Source organism: Phyllobates terribilis, unplaced genomic scaffold, assembly GCF_046119375.1.
Source record: "Phyllobates terribilis strain yellow unplaced genomic scaffold, ASM4611937v1 Scaffold_1__5_contigs__length_1240528914, whole genome shotgun sequence".
Classification (NCBI taxonomy): Eukaryota; Metazoa; Chordata; class Amphibia; order Anura; family Dendrobatidae; genus Phyllobates; species Phyllobates terribilis.
Genome location: NW_027362761.1, coordinates 229,449,241 through 229,466,593, shown reverse-complemented (window position 1 = coordinate 229,466,593; position 17,353 = coordinate 229,449,241). Strand labels below are relative to the sequence as shown.

At 44.7% G+C, this 17,353-nt stretch overlaps 1 protein-coding gene across 4 annotated transcripts in view; it reads right to left on the bottom strand.

Annotated features, from left to right (window-relative positions):
* The window catches only part of SYK (spleen associated tyrosine kinase), a 383,129-nt gene that overhangs the window by 62,432 nt on the left and 303,344 nt on the right, over positions 1–17,353 (bottom strand). For all 4 annotated transcript variants that reach the window (XM_073671015.1, XM_073671017.1, XM_073671016.1 and 1 more), the window contains 2 exons: positions 2,344–2,527; positions 779–988 (listed from right to left, as the gene is read on the bottom strand). In XM_073671015.1, coding sequence (XP_073527116.1) covers positions 779–988; positions 2,344–2,527 — 394 coding nt within the window. The remainder of the gene's footprint in view (positions 1–778; positions 989–2,343; positions 2,528–17,353) is intronic.

Here is a 17,353-nt window from a genome sequence, read left to right as displayed (position 1 = left end):
TTTATAATTGAGATGCTTCTTATTGATTGCAGATATTTTAATCATGTTTAGTATTTAATCATATTTAGTATTTCCCATGTTTAAATGGAGATTTGTAATAATGCATACATTTATCTGCTCTTCCCCTGTAGTCTTCACTTTGGACGTCATTGTTATCTATTTTTTTTAATGTAAGTGAATAAAGTATTTTATATCTTATTATATTTGTGTGTTTTTCATAAATCCGTTGATCTATAGGTTCTATATTTAGAAACGACTTATAGAATAAAGTTATAATTATTTATAGCACATGATGCATGTTCTAACAGAAATGATAATGAAAAGTGATTAAATCTATTAATGATTACCATTAGCAATTTTATCTACCTTTAAATTATCTTTTTCTGCTGACACATAGTAAAGTGAACTACAAGAGTTGTGTACCCAATCGGGAAGGTTCCTCTTGCCACGGTGGGATGTCTTTTACTCTTTTTTGATCAAAATAGTGTTAACTAAGTACCCCATTTTATTTACATGTACTATTACTATTCATTTACCTATTACACGGCATTTGCTCATTTTGTTTGCACAATTTTTGCACATATACTCATTTTTTTTTCTTTAACTGGTGCCATAAACAGAGACACCTATGTAAAACTCTATGAAGAAGAGATTTTATCTCTCAGTGGGTGCTTGAATGTGCTACGAGTCTAAGACAGATATTAAAGGATACATTAGCGCCTAGTATCTATGTGGGAATGATGAGGTTTATAATAATATCATTGTTTTCTTATAATACCTGTTTTTAGTCAAATATTTATTCAGGGGTCCAAGCTCTGCCAACTCCATAACCAACATCCAAAATTCAGCTTCACAAATGCCAATCATTCTGACAATATATGGGTTATCCAGTTGCTGCATCACTTTAGCCTCTTCCAGAAGTTCTTGTTGAACGGACGGGTCATTGCCCTCGTTTTTAAGAATTTTAACTGCAACTTTTCTTTCAGATCTGTAAATATTGACAGAATTTTGGTAAATCAAGATTCATGATTTTGTACATAAAAAGTGAATATGCAGCTCAAAACTAAACATTTCTTTCATGATCAAGGTCTTCAAATGTACTTTAAGTATTTTTTTCTTACGCCAATCCTATTATGACCTGATTTCTTTTAGGCTATAATGTTATTTTCTGGAATGTTGCTATCTAAAGACTTTTTTTGCAGGTCATATAGGGCTTTCTTAGTATTTAAAAATGGAGCTGGTATCAAGTAATTTTCTACATCTGATTTAGGAAACAATCAGAAACAGAAATAAAATGTTCCTCCATGTTTTTATGTTATGATTTAAGGTAACTTCTTCAAATTATGATATTCACCCTTAAAAATTAATCTTTTTGTCCTCCTAAAGCGATGGAATATACGAGATATGTGTAGATTGTGTAATGTTTAGTTTAGCTGTAGTGGAAAGAAAAATACCTTATTTTAGCGTTGAATCTATATCCCTTCCTTAGCTTAACTTTATATACTGTAAGTAATGAAAGCAACAAAAAGCCATCAATAGTTTGAAGTACAGTTTCTAGCCACTATTTTATATTTTAAAATAATTATAATCTAAGAGGCAATTTAAAATATATTTTTGTGGCTCTTTCTCCTATTGAAAAAAATTTGATCAAATGGTAAAAATTGGCACATATTTCTTTTTTTCTACTTAAATATAAACTTATAAATAATGTAAAATTTAAGCCCTATGTTTAACAAAAAAAGGCAAAAATTATTTGAATAGCCAACAAGTAAAAACGTTAAAACTCCTAAAACAGCATGAACGAAACAATTGTGCCTGGTTATAAATGTGGGAAAATGGCCCTGTCTTGGACTATTCAAAGACTTGCATACATGGAATCGGTACATTGGCACAAAGCCCCTCTGTACAGCAAGTTTAAATGTAAAATAAGGCATATGGGGCTAGAGTTTGATACACCAAAATGTAGTATTTATTATATACAGTATATATTTACCTGTTTTATTATTTTTTACAACCATTCCTCTGCTGGCCTTTACATGACCATTTTCAGTGATATGTATATAGAGCAATGTTGGGAGGACCCATTTACATATATGTGGACTGTATAACATCAGAAACTTGTGCACAGAATCTTAACATCAGGGGATTTCATGTCAATGACCTACAGTAAATGCAGGTGTTTGTTTTATGGATTTGGGTTCCAGTCATTAAAATTTCAATGAGTTACTGTAATCATTTCAGGTTCCTGTCATGTAAAATTATTGAACTAACATAATGTTAGATGGTGTCATAAAGTATAAATGTAATGATTACAGAGGGGTATAATATGTCTTTGATACCTACTTTGTCATTTTTAAATTCCCTTTTTTCACAGTTCCAAAGTTTCCAGAACCAAGTTCAACATCATCCAGAGAAAGTTGTTCTCTTTTTATTTTGACTGTTTGAGCCCTTAGTTCATCGGGGTCTTCATATATTCCACGATATACTTCAGTATCCATTGGCATTGAATACACTGATGGTTCTATGCCTATTGAAAGTTATAAGAAAATTATTATTTAAAGGAACTCTGTCAGCACAAAATGACTGTTCAAACAAAGTACAGGCTCTCAGTACATCATGCTGGAGCCATAGGTGGATTATAATGAGGGCAATCCGGGCTACCGCCCGGGGCCCCGAGCCTGCAGGGGGCCCGCGGCTCCGGGCGGGGTGTCTAATGCCGGATTTCCCTCATTATATGTGCGGGCCGCCGCGGCACATACCGGTAGCAGTGGCGGGAGGGGGGGCCCCGGACCGCTCCCCCAGCAGCGGCGCACGGCCGCTACTTCTTCATCGGCCAGGCCAGCACTGCAGAAGTTAACTTCCCCGTGCAGGCTCGGCCGTGTCACTGCTAGGAGACACGGCCATGTGCGCGGCCATGTCTCCTAGCTGTGACGTCGCGCAGTGCGCGCCCGGCCTGCACTGCTGCAACGGAGAAGTCAGAGCAGGCAGGGGGAATGGAGCCGGGGGATGGTGAGTCTGTGTGTGTATGTGTATGTGTGTGTATGTATGTGTGTATGTGTGTGTGTGCAGGCAGATATCATTGTGTGATGTCTGTTTATATGTATTTTTGTGTTTCAAATGTGTTTATGCGTGTATGTATATGTCTGTATATGTTTGTGTGCGTGCGTGACTGCATGCGTGACTGCGTGCTGCCTCCTGCTGAGTATAGTTGGCACCGTGCGGCCTCCAGCTGTCTCTGGGGGGGGCGCCGTGCGGCCTTCCACTATGTATAGATGGCGCCGTGCGGCCTCCTGCTGTGTATAGATGGCTACGTGCGGACTCCGGCTGAGTATAGATGGCGCCGTGCGGCCTCCTGCTGTGTATAGATGGTTCCGTGCGGCCTCCTGCTGTGTATAGATGGCGCCGTGCGGCCTCCTGCTGTGTATGGATGGCTACGTGCGGCCTCCTGCTGAGTATAGATGGCGCCGTGCGGCCTCCTGCTGTGTATAGATGGTGCCGTGCGGCCTCCTGCTGTGTATAGATGGCGCCGTGCGGCCTCCTGCTGTGTATAGATGGCTACGTGCGGCCTCCTGTTGAATATATGACTCGCCCCCTGGGCCGGTTCCCTGGTACCCGTAACCGGGCTTCAGTGCGATGATGGGGGTAGTAGTGGCAACCCGATCCCGTGGCTCAGGGTGGTCAGACCAAATGCTGTGGCAGTCTATTTGTAGAGTTATGATTGTCCGACTACGCCACCCGTGGATTGCGGTCAGGGATGACCGCCGCTGCAAGGCAGACCGCTGAGGCTGATGTTGGTGTGCAGCACAGGGATAAGATAACTCCCCACAGGAAGAGTGTAGCCTCAGGGCAGAGTATGTGAATGCTGGGGGTGCAGGCCGCAGTAATAAGAGTGCAGAGTCCTCTTCAAACAGTCCAGGGTCTTTATTGTTAGTATATCTAATGACCCAACAGGAGAACTGGGTAGGAATGGGCCTGGGTGTCTAAGAACATTCGGGCGAGCCCCACTGGTCAGGGTGAGTGTGAAGGCCTACCGTTCTCTCTCTGCCCTTGCTGACTATCCCCCTTTTCATGGTGTGATAGCCCACGTCCCTGAGCTGGCAGTGTACTTCGCCTGTATGGCTTGCGACTCGGGCCTTAGGTACCTGTTACTTCTCCGTGCTGTACTGGTCCCTCTGTGTGGCGGAGCCTCCAGGCTTCTTAGGCCAAGGAACCTGAAATCCCTTGTGGGTTGGTTATCTGCTGCAGGGCTTGCAACCCTGACAGCCTCGGACCCCAATGTCCGGTAGTGATTCTCTCAGCCAGGACCGGCTCTCGTCGCCTCTGTCCATGGCCTGCAGCTTCTCCACTGCCTCACGGACTCCTTGGCTACAGCTGAACTGTCCCTCCTTCTCTGGGACTAGTCTCAGTCCTGAGCTAGGTCGTCCAGTTCTCTCTAACCCTGCCCCCAGTACCAGATTTTATAGGGGCAGCCTGCTTCCCCTACTGGCCTGGGACAGGAGGTGCTGTATGCTAATTGTCCCTGACCAGGGAACCTCCCTCCTGCTCTCAGACACAGCCTTTAATATTTGTGGCACCCAGGCCTGGGGTGACACATATAGATGGCGCCGTGTGGCCTCCTGCTGTCTCTGGGTGGGGCGCCGTGCGGCCTCCCGCTGTGTATAGATGGCGCCGTGCGGCCTCCTGCTGTGTATAGATGGCTACGTGCGGCCTCCTGCTGAGTATAGATGGCGCCGTGCGGCCTCCTGCTGTCTTTGGGGGGGGCGCCGTGCGGCCTCCCGCTATGTATAGATGGCGCCGTGCGGCCTCCTGCTGTGTATAGATGGCGCCGTGCAGCCTCCCGCTGTGTATAGATGGCTACGTGCGGCCTCCCGCTGTGTATAGATGGCTACGTGCGGTCTCCCGCTGTGTATAGATGGCTATGTGCGGCCTCCCGCTGTGTATAGATGGCACCGTGCGGCCTCCCGCTGTGTATAGATGGCTACGTGTGCTCAATATTGAGTCATACAATTAATGTAAGGCTATGTGCCCACGATACAGAAATGTTCCGGATTTTTTTTGAGCGTTTCTGCATCTCCCTGGCAGAAAAAACGCATGCGGATTTTACATGCAGATTGTACATGCGGATTTTACATGCGTTTTCCTGCCAGGGAAATGCGGATGTGAAGCGTTCTTCACTTGCATTTCCGCATGCGGGTTGACAAGCGCTTTCCAAGCGATTATAGCATCACTTGGAAAGTGCTTGACAACTTGGTTACACTATATAAATCCAAGCAACCAGCATGGATTTATATAGTGTGACCGTAAAAGAATGGTAAAAAATAAAAAATATATATTTACCTTCTGATGGCCTGCCGACGTCAGTGGTCGCGTGACCCGTCGCATGACTAAATTACGTCACGGCAGGTCCTTTTCAGACCATTGCGAGCTGCCGGCAAGCCAGGACGCATCGGATAAAGACACCGGGGGCCATCAGAAGGTAAGTATAATATTTATTTTTTATTTTATTCTTTTTTTTACAGGTTCTATGGTACCCGGGTCCGGAGGAGAGTCTCCTGTCCTCCACACCCGGGTAACATCCGCACATTGAAACGCATGGATTCCGCATCTACAGATGCAGGGATGCGGATTCCATGCGTTCTAATGCAAGTCAATGGCGGCGAAAACGTCGCGCTTCCGCAAAATAATTGGTAATGCTGCGGATTTTTCCGCAATGATAATCCGCAGCGGAAATTTCCGCACCATGTGCGCAGCACATGCGGATTATCATTGGGGAACATGGCAGACCTTCTACCAAGCGTTTTTTAAGCGCTTCTGCAGCGGAATTGCCGCTGCAGAAACGCTTAAAAACGCATAGTAGGCCCGCAGCCTAAAAAAAAATATTATAATTAATATTGTGACAATTTAATTTCACGTGAACTATCACATGATCTATCACAGGGGATAATGTGACATGTCACGTGATAAATCAGGTGTGTGTGTGTGTGTGGGGGGGTGCCCCCGCCTTCTAAACTGCCCGGGTCCATTGCTACTCTTAACCCACCCCTGGCTGGAGCCAATCATTTAAATACACCTTCCCACCGGCTTATTTCCATCTATCCTCTCCCTTCTCTGGCTCTATCAAGCCAGAGCTGTCAAAGGAGAGGGGTGTTAGAGATAGAGGAAAAACAAGCAGGTGGGAAAGTGTATTTAAATGTTTGGCCTCGTCAAAGTACACCGAGTTCCTGTACTTGGTTTGAACAGTCATTCTGTACTTTGTAATGTGTTTGGTATACAAGGGAATAATTTTACTACAAGGTGAACAGATAAACCCCATACAAATATAATTGTATTGGATAATATTTTTAAAAAATCCCAAAAGATCCCATGCAAGAAATGATAGATAAAATAAATAGATATTTTGTCTACTATGCCTAAAAATTGCTGATATATGTCAATAGGGATTATATACATAGAAATATATTACCAGAGATAATATAAGCAACACCCAGAAAAAAAAAACCTGTAAAACTCTAGTATGATACCTGGGACTGGTACTGCCTAGCCCCAGAGATTGGCACCCTAGATAAACGAGAATGGCGGCCCTGCTCAACAGTGACTCTCCTTCGCTGCATCTAGTCTTCCATGTCCTGGTTATACAATGAACAATCAAACAAGTAAGACATAGGATGATGACACCATAACTTAAAGGACATGTAAGTCACTGTCTGGGAGCCCACTGTAATAGATAAATGAAGACATACTAATAACTTAACATTAGTTGTATGTGCTTCTAGATGTCCATGCCCCTAAGTGTTTTCCCATCTTGTTGATTTATCAGGAGGCTTGATGTGACGCAGTACACAGAGATCCAAGGAGTAACGTTTCCCCTTGCGGAGCGTAACATGTCAAGCCTGACATGAAAAGAATGGTAGAGAAAAAAAGTCCAGCATCCAATATGGGGAAATTTTTTTTTTTTTTATAAAAACAACCTTTAATGAAAAATCTTTTTTAAAAAAACATGAGAGGTTAAAAACATTTTCGCGGTTGCATCCGTGACCAGTTTTTAACTTCTCATGTTTTTTAAGAAGATTTTTCATTAAAGGTTGTTTTTATAAAAAAAAAAAAAAATTCCCCATATTGGATGCTGGACTTTTTTTCTCTACCATTTGCTTTATTTCTTGTGGCCGATGCAAGCTTTCAGTCCGTGCATCGCTTTGGGATAACTACTTAATCATGAGTGAGCTGGATACAATTGTATTTTTTTCCTGACATGAAAAGGTGAGGAGACTTAAGCCGCAATGCTCCTCTGGGAAATATGCAAATTGACTCTTGAGAGAGGAAGCAGTCTAAAACTCTAGTGCCACCTATAGGAAGTAGCAATCCTAAAAGTCAATATCGACTCTGTAACGAGCCTTGTCATATAACTTAGGATAAAAGCCAAAACCAGAATCTCAATTTGCAGAAACTGTCAGGGTACTGCCCCTCGTCAGTGCAATATGTGAGATCTGGTTTGGCTGGGTGAGAGGCACCTGAAGAGACAATTTGCATATTTCCCAGAGGAGCATTGCGACTTAAATGTCTCCTCACCTTGGCATGTCAGGCCAAGGAGAAATGTTATCCCTTGGATCCCAGTCAAACGCCTCTCACCCAGTCAAACCAGATCTCACATTTTGCACTGATGAGGGGCAGTACCCCAAAACACAGTGTCTGTAAATTGAGATTCTGGTTTTGGCTTTTATCCTAAATCATGTGACTTTTTTTTCTGTTGCCTGGGATGTATTTATATTATCTCTGGTAATATATTTCTATGTATATAATACCTACTGACCTACTGTATATCAGTAATTTTTAGGCATATCAGACGAAATATCCATTATTTTATCTATCATTTTTTACATTGAATTTTTGGGTATTTTTTAAGATATTATCTAATAACTTTATATTTTTAAGGAATTTATATGTTCACCCAGTTATTCTGTGCTGACAGACTGCACTTAAGTCCTCTGATAACCAGAAAAGTGAATATGTTAAAAAATGACAACTAAACTCATACTCTAACAACTCCATATATCTAACACTGCTTCACTGCCTCCAGCATCATGGTTTCCCTTTACTGACGTGATCACTGCAGCCAATGCTCATCAGCAGTGGTCAAAAGATATGCATACTGACATCACAGTTATGGCTGGTGTATAACCCTCCATAAGAAATAGTTCCTAATTCATCAGTTTATGGCAGAAAACTTGCTTAAAACAGGCAGGCAGGCAAGCAGGGTTTGTGGCAGACATTGTATGAAGCACAAGAGGGTCCATTGCACGTTCTGTCTGCTGTTGCTGTTGCACATATTTGTAGACATAGCCCCAGATATCAGGGGCCAGGGCTAGTTTTTTTATCTTAATTCTGATTATTTGCTTAAAAAACAAGGCAGGCAGGGTTTGTGGCAGACAGTGTATACAGCACAAGAGGGTCCATTGCACGTTCTGTCTGTTCCTGCTGTTACAGATTTTTGTAGACATAGCCCCAGATATCAGGGGCCAGGGCTAATTTTTTTTGGATCTTAATCCTGATTATTTGCTTAAAAAGCAATCCAGAGTACACCATTTTTCTGCTCCATTTGCTTGTTAGCAATGCAGAATACAGCCAGATCTTTTCCGTATTACACCGATAAAAATCCTGAAATTTGTAATGAACGTGGAAAATATTGGACTCCATTTACAGTTTGTTGCAGTGTGTCAGTGAAGGTACTCACACGTGCTCGCTGTGAAGAATAGTAAACTACAGGCCCTCTATTTAAAACCGTGGTTGTCCATCAGACGTATCATATACAGTGAAGGAAATAATTATTTGATCCCTTGCTGTTTTTGTAAGTTTGCCCACTGACAAAGACATGAACAGTATCATTTTAAGGGTAGGTTAATTTTAACACAGAGATAGAATATCCTCCAAAAAATAAAGAAAATCACATTGTATAAATTATATAAATTTATTTGCATTTTGCAGTGAGAAATAAGTATTTGATTCCTCTGGCAAACAACACTTAATATTTGGTGGCAAAACCCTTGTTGGCAAGCACAGCAGTCAGATGTTTTTTGTAGTTGATGATGAGGGTTGCGCACATGTCAGGAGGAATTTTGGTCCACTCCTCTTTGCAGATCATCTCTAAATCATTCAGATTTTGAGGCTGTCGCTTGGCAACTCGGAGCTTCAACTCCCTCCATAAGTTTTCTATGGGATTAAGGTCTGGAGACTGGCTAGGCCACTCCATGACATTAATGTGCTTCTTTTTTAGCCACTCCTTTGTTGCCTTGGCTGTATGTTTGGGTCATTGTCTTGCTGGAAGACCCAGCCACGACCCATTTTTAATGTCCTGGCGGAGGGAAGCAGGTTGTCACTCAGGATTTTACGGTACATGGTTCCATCCATTCTCCCATTGATGCGGTGAAGTAGTCCTGTGCCCTTAGCAGAGAAATACCCCCAAAACATAATGTTTCCACCTCCATGCTTGACAGTGTGAACATAGGCAGCATTTCTCTTCCTCCAAACACGGCGAGTTGAGTTAATGCCAAAGAGCTAAATTTTTGTCTCATCTGACCACAGCACCTTCTCCCAATAGCTCACAGAATAATCCAGGTGTTTATTGGCAAACTTCAGACGGGACTGCACATGTGCCTTCTTGAGCAGGGGGACCTTGTGGCACTGCAGGATTTTGAACCTTTAAGGCGTAATGTGTTACCAATAGTGTTGAGCGATACCTTCCGATATCAGGAAATATCGTATCGTATTGGATCGGGCCGATACCCAAAAAGTATCGGATATCGCCGATTCCGATACCGGAAACCAATGCAAGTCAATGGGACACAAATATCGGAATGAAAATAAACCCTTTCTTTCCTTGTAGGTTAATTCTACATGAAGTAAAACAACTAAGAATAATGTAGAATGACATGAAAAGCCGGCAATTCATCAGCGGCATACACCGGTACCCGGCATTACAGTGGTTGCCCAAATCGATGGGAACAGTGCTCACAGTGAAACATGAAAAGCTGGCAATTCAGCAGCGGCATACACCGGTACCCGACAATTTACAACAGAAAGAATAGAGCTTCACACATAGATTAGATAGATAGAAACATGTCAGTCACATATATATGAAGTACTGTGACAGTGTTGCTTACTGTACTTGTCATTTAGTGTAAAGGATTTATTAAAAAAAATATTAGTGTTTTCGTGCACCGTCTCTTTAAAAAAGCCGGCCGGCAATTCAGCAGCGGCACCCGACAATTTATAACAGACAGAATAGAGCTTCACACATAGATTAGATAGATAGAAACATGTCAGCCACATATATAAGAAGTACAGTGACAGTGTTGCTTACTGTACTTGTCATTTAGTGTAAAGGATTTATTTAAAAAAATAATAGTGTTTTCATGCACCGTCTCTTTAAGAAAGCCGGCCGGCAATTCAGCATCTGTACCCGACAATTTATAACAGAAAGATAGAGCATCACACATAGATTATATAGATAGAAACATGTCAGTCACATATCTATGAAGTACAGTGACAGTGTTGCTTACTGTACTTGTCATTTAGTGTAAAGGATTTATTTAAAAAAATAATAGTGTTTTCATGCACCGTCTCTTTAAGAAAGCCGGCCGGCAATTCAGCATCTGTACCCGACAATTTAGAATAGAAAGAATAGAGAATCACACATAGATTAGATAGATAGAAACATGTCAGTCACATATATATGAAGTACAGTGACAGTGTTGCTTACTGTACTTGTCATTTAGTGTTAAAATAAAGGATTTATTTAAAAAAAAATTGGCGTGGGGTTCCCCTTAATTTTAGGCTCTAGCGGAGGTTAAGCAGACAGCTGGGGCAAATGTTTGAAGCCTGGGAAGGGGGTAATACCCACGGAGCTTCCCAGGCTACTAATATCAGCCCCCAGCTGAATACCTAGCCTTTACTAGCTATTAAAATGGGGGAACCCCCCCAAAAAAATGACGTGGGGTCCCCCCTAATTTAATAGCTAGCAAAGGCTAGGCAGACAGCTGGGGGCTGATATTAATAGCCCAGGAAGGGTGCCATGAATATTGGCCCCCTCCCAGGCTAGAAACACCAGCCGTCAGCCGCCCCAGAAATGGCGCATCCATAGGATGCGCCAATTCTGGCACTTAGCCTCGCTCTTCCACGCTGCCCTGGTGCGGTGGCAGGGGGTAATAGGGTTGGGGTTGATGTCAGCTTATAATGCCAGCTGACATCAAGCCCAGGTTAGTAATGGAGAGGCGTCTATAAGACACCCCCATTACTAACCCCATAGTCAAAGTTAAAAGAAAACACAAACACCCAGAATAAAGTCCTTTAATTGAAATAAAGACACAATTCTTTATTGTTCTAAATTAAACCATACTTACCATCACGTCCATTCCAGCTGAAGTCAACGATCTCCTGCAATAAAAGTAAAATAATAAAGCAACCTCATCCTTACCTTTCCATGGCTCCCACGACAGCTTCAGCTCTGCTACATCGAGATGACAGGCTGGACCGCAGCAGAACGCTGCCATCCATCCTGTCATCCCGCAGACACTGAGAAGCGCAGGCATACTTCCACTCCTCAGTGTCTGGCTGTGACGGCATCCAGATGAGCCGAGGTCATGTCCAATGAACTCAGCTCACCTCATGTACGTCACTGACAGCGTGGGAAAATTCTCCTGCACTCAGCACTTCAGCGTGAGAATTTTCCCACGCTGTCAGTGACGTGCATGAGGTGAGCTGAGTTCATTGGACATGACCTCACCTCATGTATGTCACTGACAGCGTGGGAGAATTCTCACGCTGAAGCGCTGAGTGCAGGAGAATTTTCCCACGCTGTCAGTGACGTGCATGAGGTGAGCTGAGTTCATTGGACATGAACTCGGCTCATCTGGATGACGTCACAGAGAGACACTGAGGAGCGTCTTTTTTTTTCTGGGTGTTGTGCTTTTTTAAATACTTTACTAGAAATTCATGGTGGTCATGTCTAATATTGGCGTGACCCCATGAATTTCGGGCTTAGGGCCAGCTGATAATGCCAAGCTGGCCTTAACCCCTTTATTACCCAGTGAGCCACCGCACCAGGGCCCTGGATGAGTTGGGTACAGCGCCAGAAGATGGCGCTTCTATGAACGCGCCATTTTCTGGGGCGGCTGCGGACTGCAATTTGCAGCGGGGGTGGCAGAGAAAGCTTGGGTCTCCCTGCGCTGCGGATTCCAGCCCCCAGTTGCCTAGTTGTATCTGGCTGGGCACAAAAATAGGGCGAAGCCCCACGCATTTTTTTTTTAAATTATTTCATGAAATTCATGGAATAATTAAGAAAAAAAGGGCTTCCCTATATTGTTGTGTCCAACCAGGTACAAATAGGCAGCTGGTGGTTGGGGGCAGCCCATTCCTGCCTGCTGTACCTGGCTGGACACAAATATAGTGCGAAGCCCCACGTCAATTTTTTTTTAATTATTTCATGAAATAATTTTTTTAAAAAAGGGCTTCCCTATATTGTTGTGTCCGGCCAGGTACAAATAGGCAGCTGGTGGTTGGGGGCAGCCTGTTCCTGCCTGCTGTACCTGGCTGGACACAAATATAGGGCGAAGCCCCACGTCAATTTTTTTTAAAATAAATCCTTTATTTTAACACTAAATGACATTTGAGGAGTTAATAAAGATGCAGTCCCTAAATTATTATTTACTTTTTAATTAATTTTTCCCAAAACTTTTGACGTGGGCTTCGCCATATTTTTGTATGCCAGCCAGGTACAGCATCCAGCTTCTATGAACGCGCCATTTTCCGGGGTGGCTGCGGACTGCAATTTTCAGCCGGGGGGGGGGGCAGAAAGCTTGGGCCTCCCTGCGCTGCAGATTCCATCCCCCAGCTGCCTAGTTGTACCTGGCTGGACACAAAAATAGGGAGAAGCTTCACGTATTTTTTTTTTTTAATTATTTCATGAAATTCATGAAATAATTAAGAAAAAAATGGCTTCCCTATATTGTTGTGTCCAACCAGGTACAAATAGGCAGCTGGTGGTTGGGGGCAGCCCGTTCCTGCCTGCTGTACCTGGCTGGACACAAATATAGTGCGAAGCCCCACGTCAATTTTTTTTAAATCATTTCAGGAAATTCATGAAATAATTAAAAAAAATTGATGTGGGGCTTCGCCCTATATTTGTGTCCAGTCAGGTACAGCAGGCAGGAATGGGCTGCCCCCAACCACCAGCTGCCTATTTGTACCTAGCCGGACACAACAATATAGGGAAGCCCTTTTTTTCTTAATTATTCCATGAATTTCATGAATTTAAAAAAAAAAAACGTGGAGCTTCGCCCTATTTTTGTGTCCAGCCAGGTACAACTAGGCAGCTGGGGGCTGGAATCTGCAGCGCAGGGAGGCCCAAGCTTTCTGGGCCCCACCCGCTGCAAATTGCAGTCCGCAGCCGCCCCGGAAAATGGCGCGTTCATAGAAGCGCCATCTTCTGGCGCTGTACCCAACTCATCCAGGGCCCTGGTGCGGTGGCTCACTGGGTAATAAAGGGGTTAAGGCCAGCTTGGCATTATCAGCTGGCCCAAAGCCCGAAATTCATGGGGTCACGCTAATATTAGACATGACCACCATGAATTTCTAGTAAAGTATTTAAAAAAAACACAAACACCCAGAAAAAAGTCCTTTAATTGAAATAAACAAACAATTCTTTATTGTTCTAAATTAAACCATACTTACCATCACGCCCATTCCAGCTGAAGCCAACGATCTCCTGCAATAAAAGAAAAATAATAAAGCAACCTCATCCTTACCTTTCCATGGCTCCCACGACGGCTCCAGCTCTGCTACATCGAGATGACAGGCTGGACCGCAGCAGAACGCTGCCATCCAGCCTGTCATACCGCAGACACTGAGAAGCGCAGGCATACTTCCACTCCTTAGTGTCTGGCTGTGACGGCATCCAGATAAGCCGACAATGAACTCGGCTCACCTCATGTACGTCACTGACAGCGTGGGAGAATTCTCCTGCACTCAGCGCTTCAGCGTGAGAATTTTCCCACGCTGTCAGTGACGTGCATGAGGTGAGGTCATGTCCAATGAACTCGGCGCACCTCATGCACGTCACTGACAGCGTGGGAAAATTCTCACGCTGAAGCGCTGAGTGCAGGAGAATTTTCCCACGCTGTCAGTGACGTGCATGAGGTGAGCTGAGTTCATTGGACATGACCTCGGCTCATCTGGATGCCGTCACAGCGAGACACTGAGGAGCGCAAGCATGCCTTCGCTTCTCAGTGTCTGCGGGATGACAGGCTGGATGGCAGCGTTCTGCTGCGGTCCAGCCTGTCATCTCGATGTAGCAGAGCTGAAGCTGTCCTGGGAACCATGGAAAGGTAAGGATGAGGTTGCTTTATTATTTTACTTTTATTGCAGGAGATCGTTGGCTTCAGCTGGAATGGGCGTGACTGTAAGTATGGTTTAATTTAGAACAATAAAGATTTGTGTCTTTATTTCAATTAAAGGACTTTTTTCTGGGTGTTTGTGTTTTTTTTAAATACTTTACTAGAAATTCATGGTGGTCATGTCTAATATTGGCGTGACCCCATGAATTTCGGGCTTAGGGCCAGCTGATAATGCCAAGCTGGCCTTAACCCCTTTATTACCCAGTGAGCCACCGCACCAGGGCCCTGGATGAGTTGGGTACAGCGCCAGAAGATGGCGCTTCTATGAACGCGCCATTTTCCGGGGCGGCTGCGGACTGCAATTTGCAGCGGGTGGGGCCCAGAAAGCTTGGGCCTCCCTGCGCTGCGGATTCCAGCCCCCAGCTGCCTTGTTGTACCTGGCTGGACACAAAAATAGGGCGAAGCCCCACGCATTTTTTTTTTTAATTATTTCATGAAATTCATGGAATAATTAAGAAAAAAAGGGCTTCCCTATATTGTTGTGTCCGGCTAGGTACAAATAGGCAGCTGGTGGTTGGGGGCAGCCCGTTCCTGCCTGCTGTACCTGACTGGACACAAATATAGGGCGAAGCCCCACATAATTTTTTTTTAATTATTTCATGAATTTCCTGAAATAATTAAAAAAAAATTGACGTGGGGCTTTGCACTATATTTGGGTCCAGCCAGGTACAGCAGGCAGGAACGGGCTGCCCCCAACCACCAGCTGCCTATTTGTACCTGGCCGGACACAACAATATAGGGAAGCCCTTTTTTTCTTAATTATTCCATGAATTTCATGAAATAATTTAAAAAAAAAAAACGTGGAGCTTCTCCCTATTTTTGTGTCCAGCCAGGTACAACTAGGCAGCTGGGGGATGGAATCTGCAGCGCAGGGAGGCCGAAGCTTTCTGCCCCCCGCTGAAAATTGCAGTCCGCAGCCGCCCCGGAAAATGGCGCGTTCATAGAAGCTGGATGCTGTACCTGGCTGGCATACAAAAATATGGCGAAGCCCACGTCAAAAGTTTTGGGAAAAATTAATTAAAAAATAAATAATAATTTAGGGACTGCATCTTTATTAACTCCTCAAATGTCATTTAGTGTTAAAATAATGGATTTATTTAAAAAAAAAATAGCGTTGGATCCCCCATAATTTTAGTCTCTAGCGGAGGTTAAGCAGACGGCTGGGGCAGATGTTTGAAGCCTGGGAAGGGGGTAAAACCCACGGAGCTTCCCAGGCTACTAATATCAGCCCCCAGCTGAATACCTAGCCTTTACTAGCTATTAAAATGGGGGACCCCCCCCAAAAAAATGACGTGGGGTCCCCCCTATTTTAATAGCTAGCAAAGGCTAGGCAGACAGCTGGGGGCTGATATTAATAGCCCAGGAAGGGTGCCATGAATATTGGCCCCCTCCCAGGCTAGAAACACCAGTCGTCAGCCGCCCCAGAAATGGCGCATCCATAGGATGCGCCAACTCTGGCACTTAGCCTCGCTCTTCCACGCTGCCCTGGTGCGGTGGCAGGGGGTAATAGTGGTGGGGTTCATGTCAGCGCCAGCTGCCATGAAGCCCAGGTTTGTAATGATGGGCGTCTATAAGACACCCCCATTGCTAACCTACAAAGTGTTAAAAAGAAAAAACACACTACACCCAGAAAAAAATAATTTATTTGAAATAAAACACACAATTTTATTTAATTCTTAGTTTACTAAAAATAATAGTTACCTGTCCACGTTCCTGCGCTGATCTCCCATGCACAGCTGTCACATCTGGAGATGGTGACAGCTGTGCATGGCTGCTGTAAGCTCACGCTGCCGGGAACACGTCCGCTCCCGGCAGCGGGAGCCCCTGACTGAGGTCACCGGAGTGCATTCAGTCAGCGCAGCTCCGGAGACCTCGTTTACGGCAGTGCTGTACCGTGGGAATTTCTCACGATACAGCAGGGCCGTAAAGCAGCTAACCGGAGCACCGCTGCCTTAACTCTGGTGAACCCTTACGGCCCCGTCATTCTAGCGGCGGCAGCGGTTCAGAGCGGTCACATTCTATGCGGCTGCTCTGAACTGGAGATCTTCGTGGGACACTCGTGGACTGCTACGGAGGGGTAAGGATAAGGTTGTGGTTTATTATTTTATATTTTATTACAGGAGATCGATGGCTTCGGGGAATTAGGTGTCTAGGTGAGTATAGGTGTAGTTTTTTATTTTTTACTTTATTTTAGGTGGCGATCGGCGGGGACAGGTAATGTATGAACTAATTTCTTTTAGGTAACCACTGGCCACCAATGACATGTATTTAACATTTATTGGGGACACAGTAGGGCAATTTAAATAGCAGGATCAGTCTGATGGGAACTACTGCTCCCATCGAGCTGATCCTGCTGGCAGGAGTGGACGGGGGACAGACATAGGCCGATGGGAGTAGTAGTGTCACATCGGCCTATGTCTGCCTGCACGCACAGACACCGCGCACACCCGCACACATCGCACAGACACCGCGCACACCCGCACAAACATCGCGCACACACCCCGCACACACACTAATCATGACGGGTCTGGGAGGTGAGGCTGACCTGTGCGGCCGTGGGAAAGTTCATGTGAGTTCATGCAGTCAAGCATGAACTCACATGAACCCTCTGAGGGCACCGCGGCGACTTCAAATGAACAGCTGATCGGCATCACCTGATACCTCAGCTGTTCATTTGAAATAACCGGCGGGAAAGCGCAGCACAGAACGGGAAAGCCGGCGGTGAAGTCTTTTCACTGCCGGCTTCCCCGCCCGGGTCCTTCACTCCCCGCTCCTTGGAGCTGCGCTCCCCGCCCGGTCCTAACTTACTATCGGGATGGGAGGTGGCGAGGGGAGCGGAGGATCGGGGTGGGAGGCTGTGGGGAAGCAGTATGGGGCTGTGTGATTGTTTAAAAGCCGGCGGCTTTATA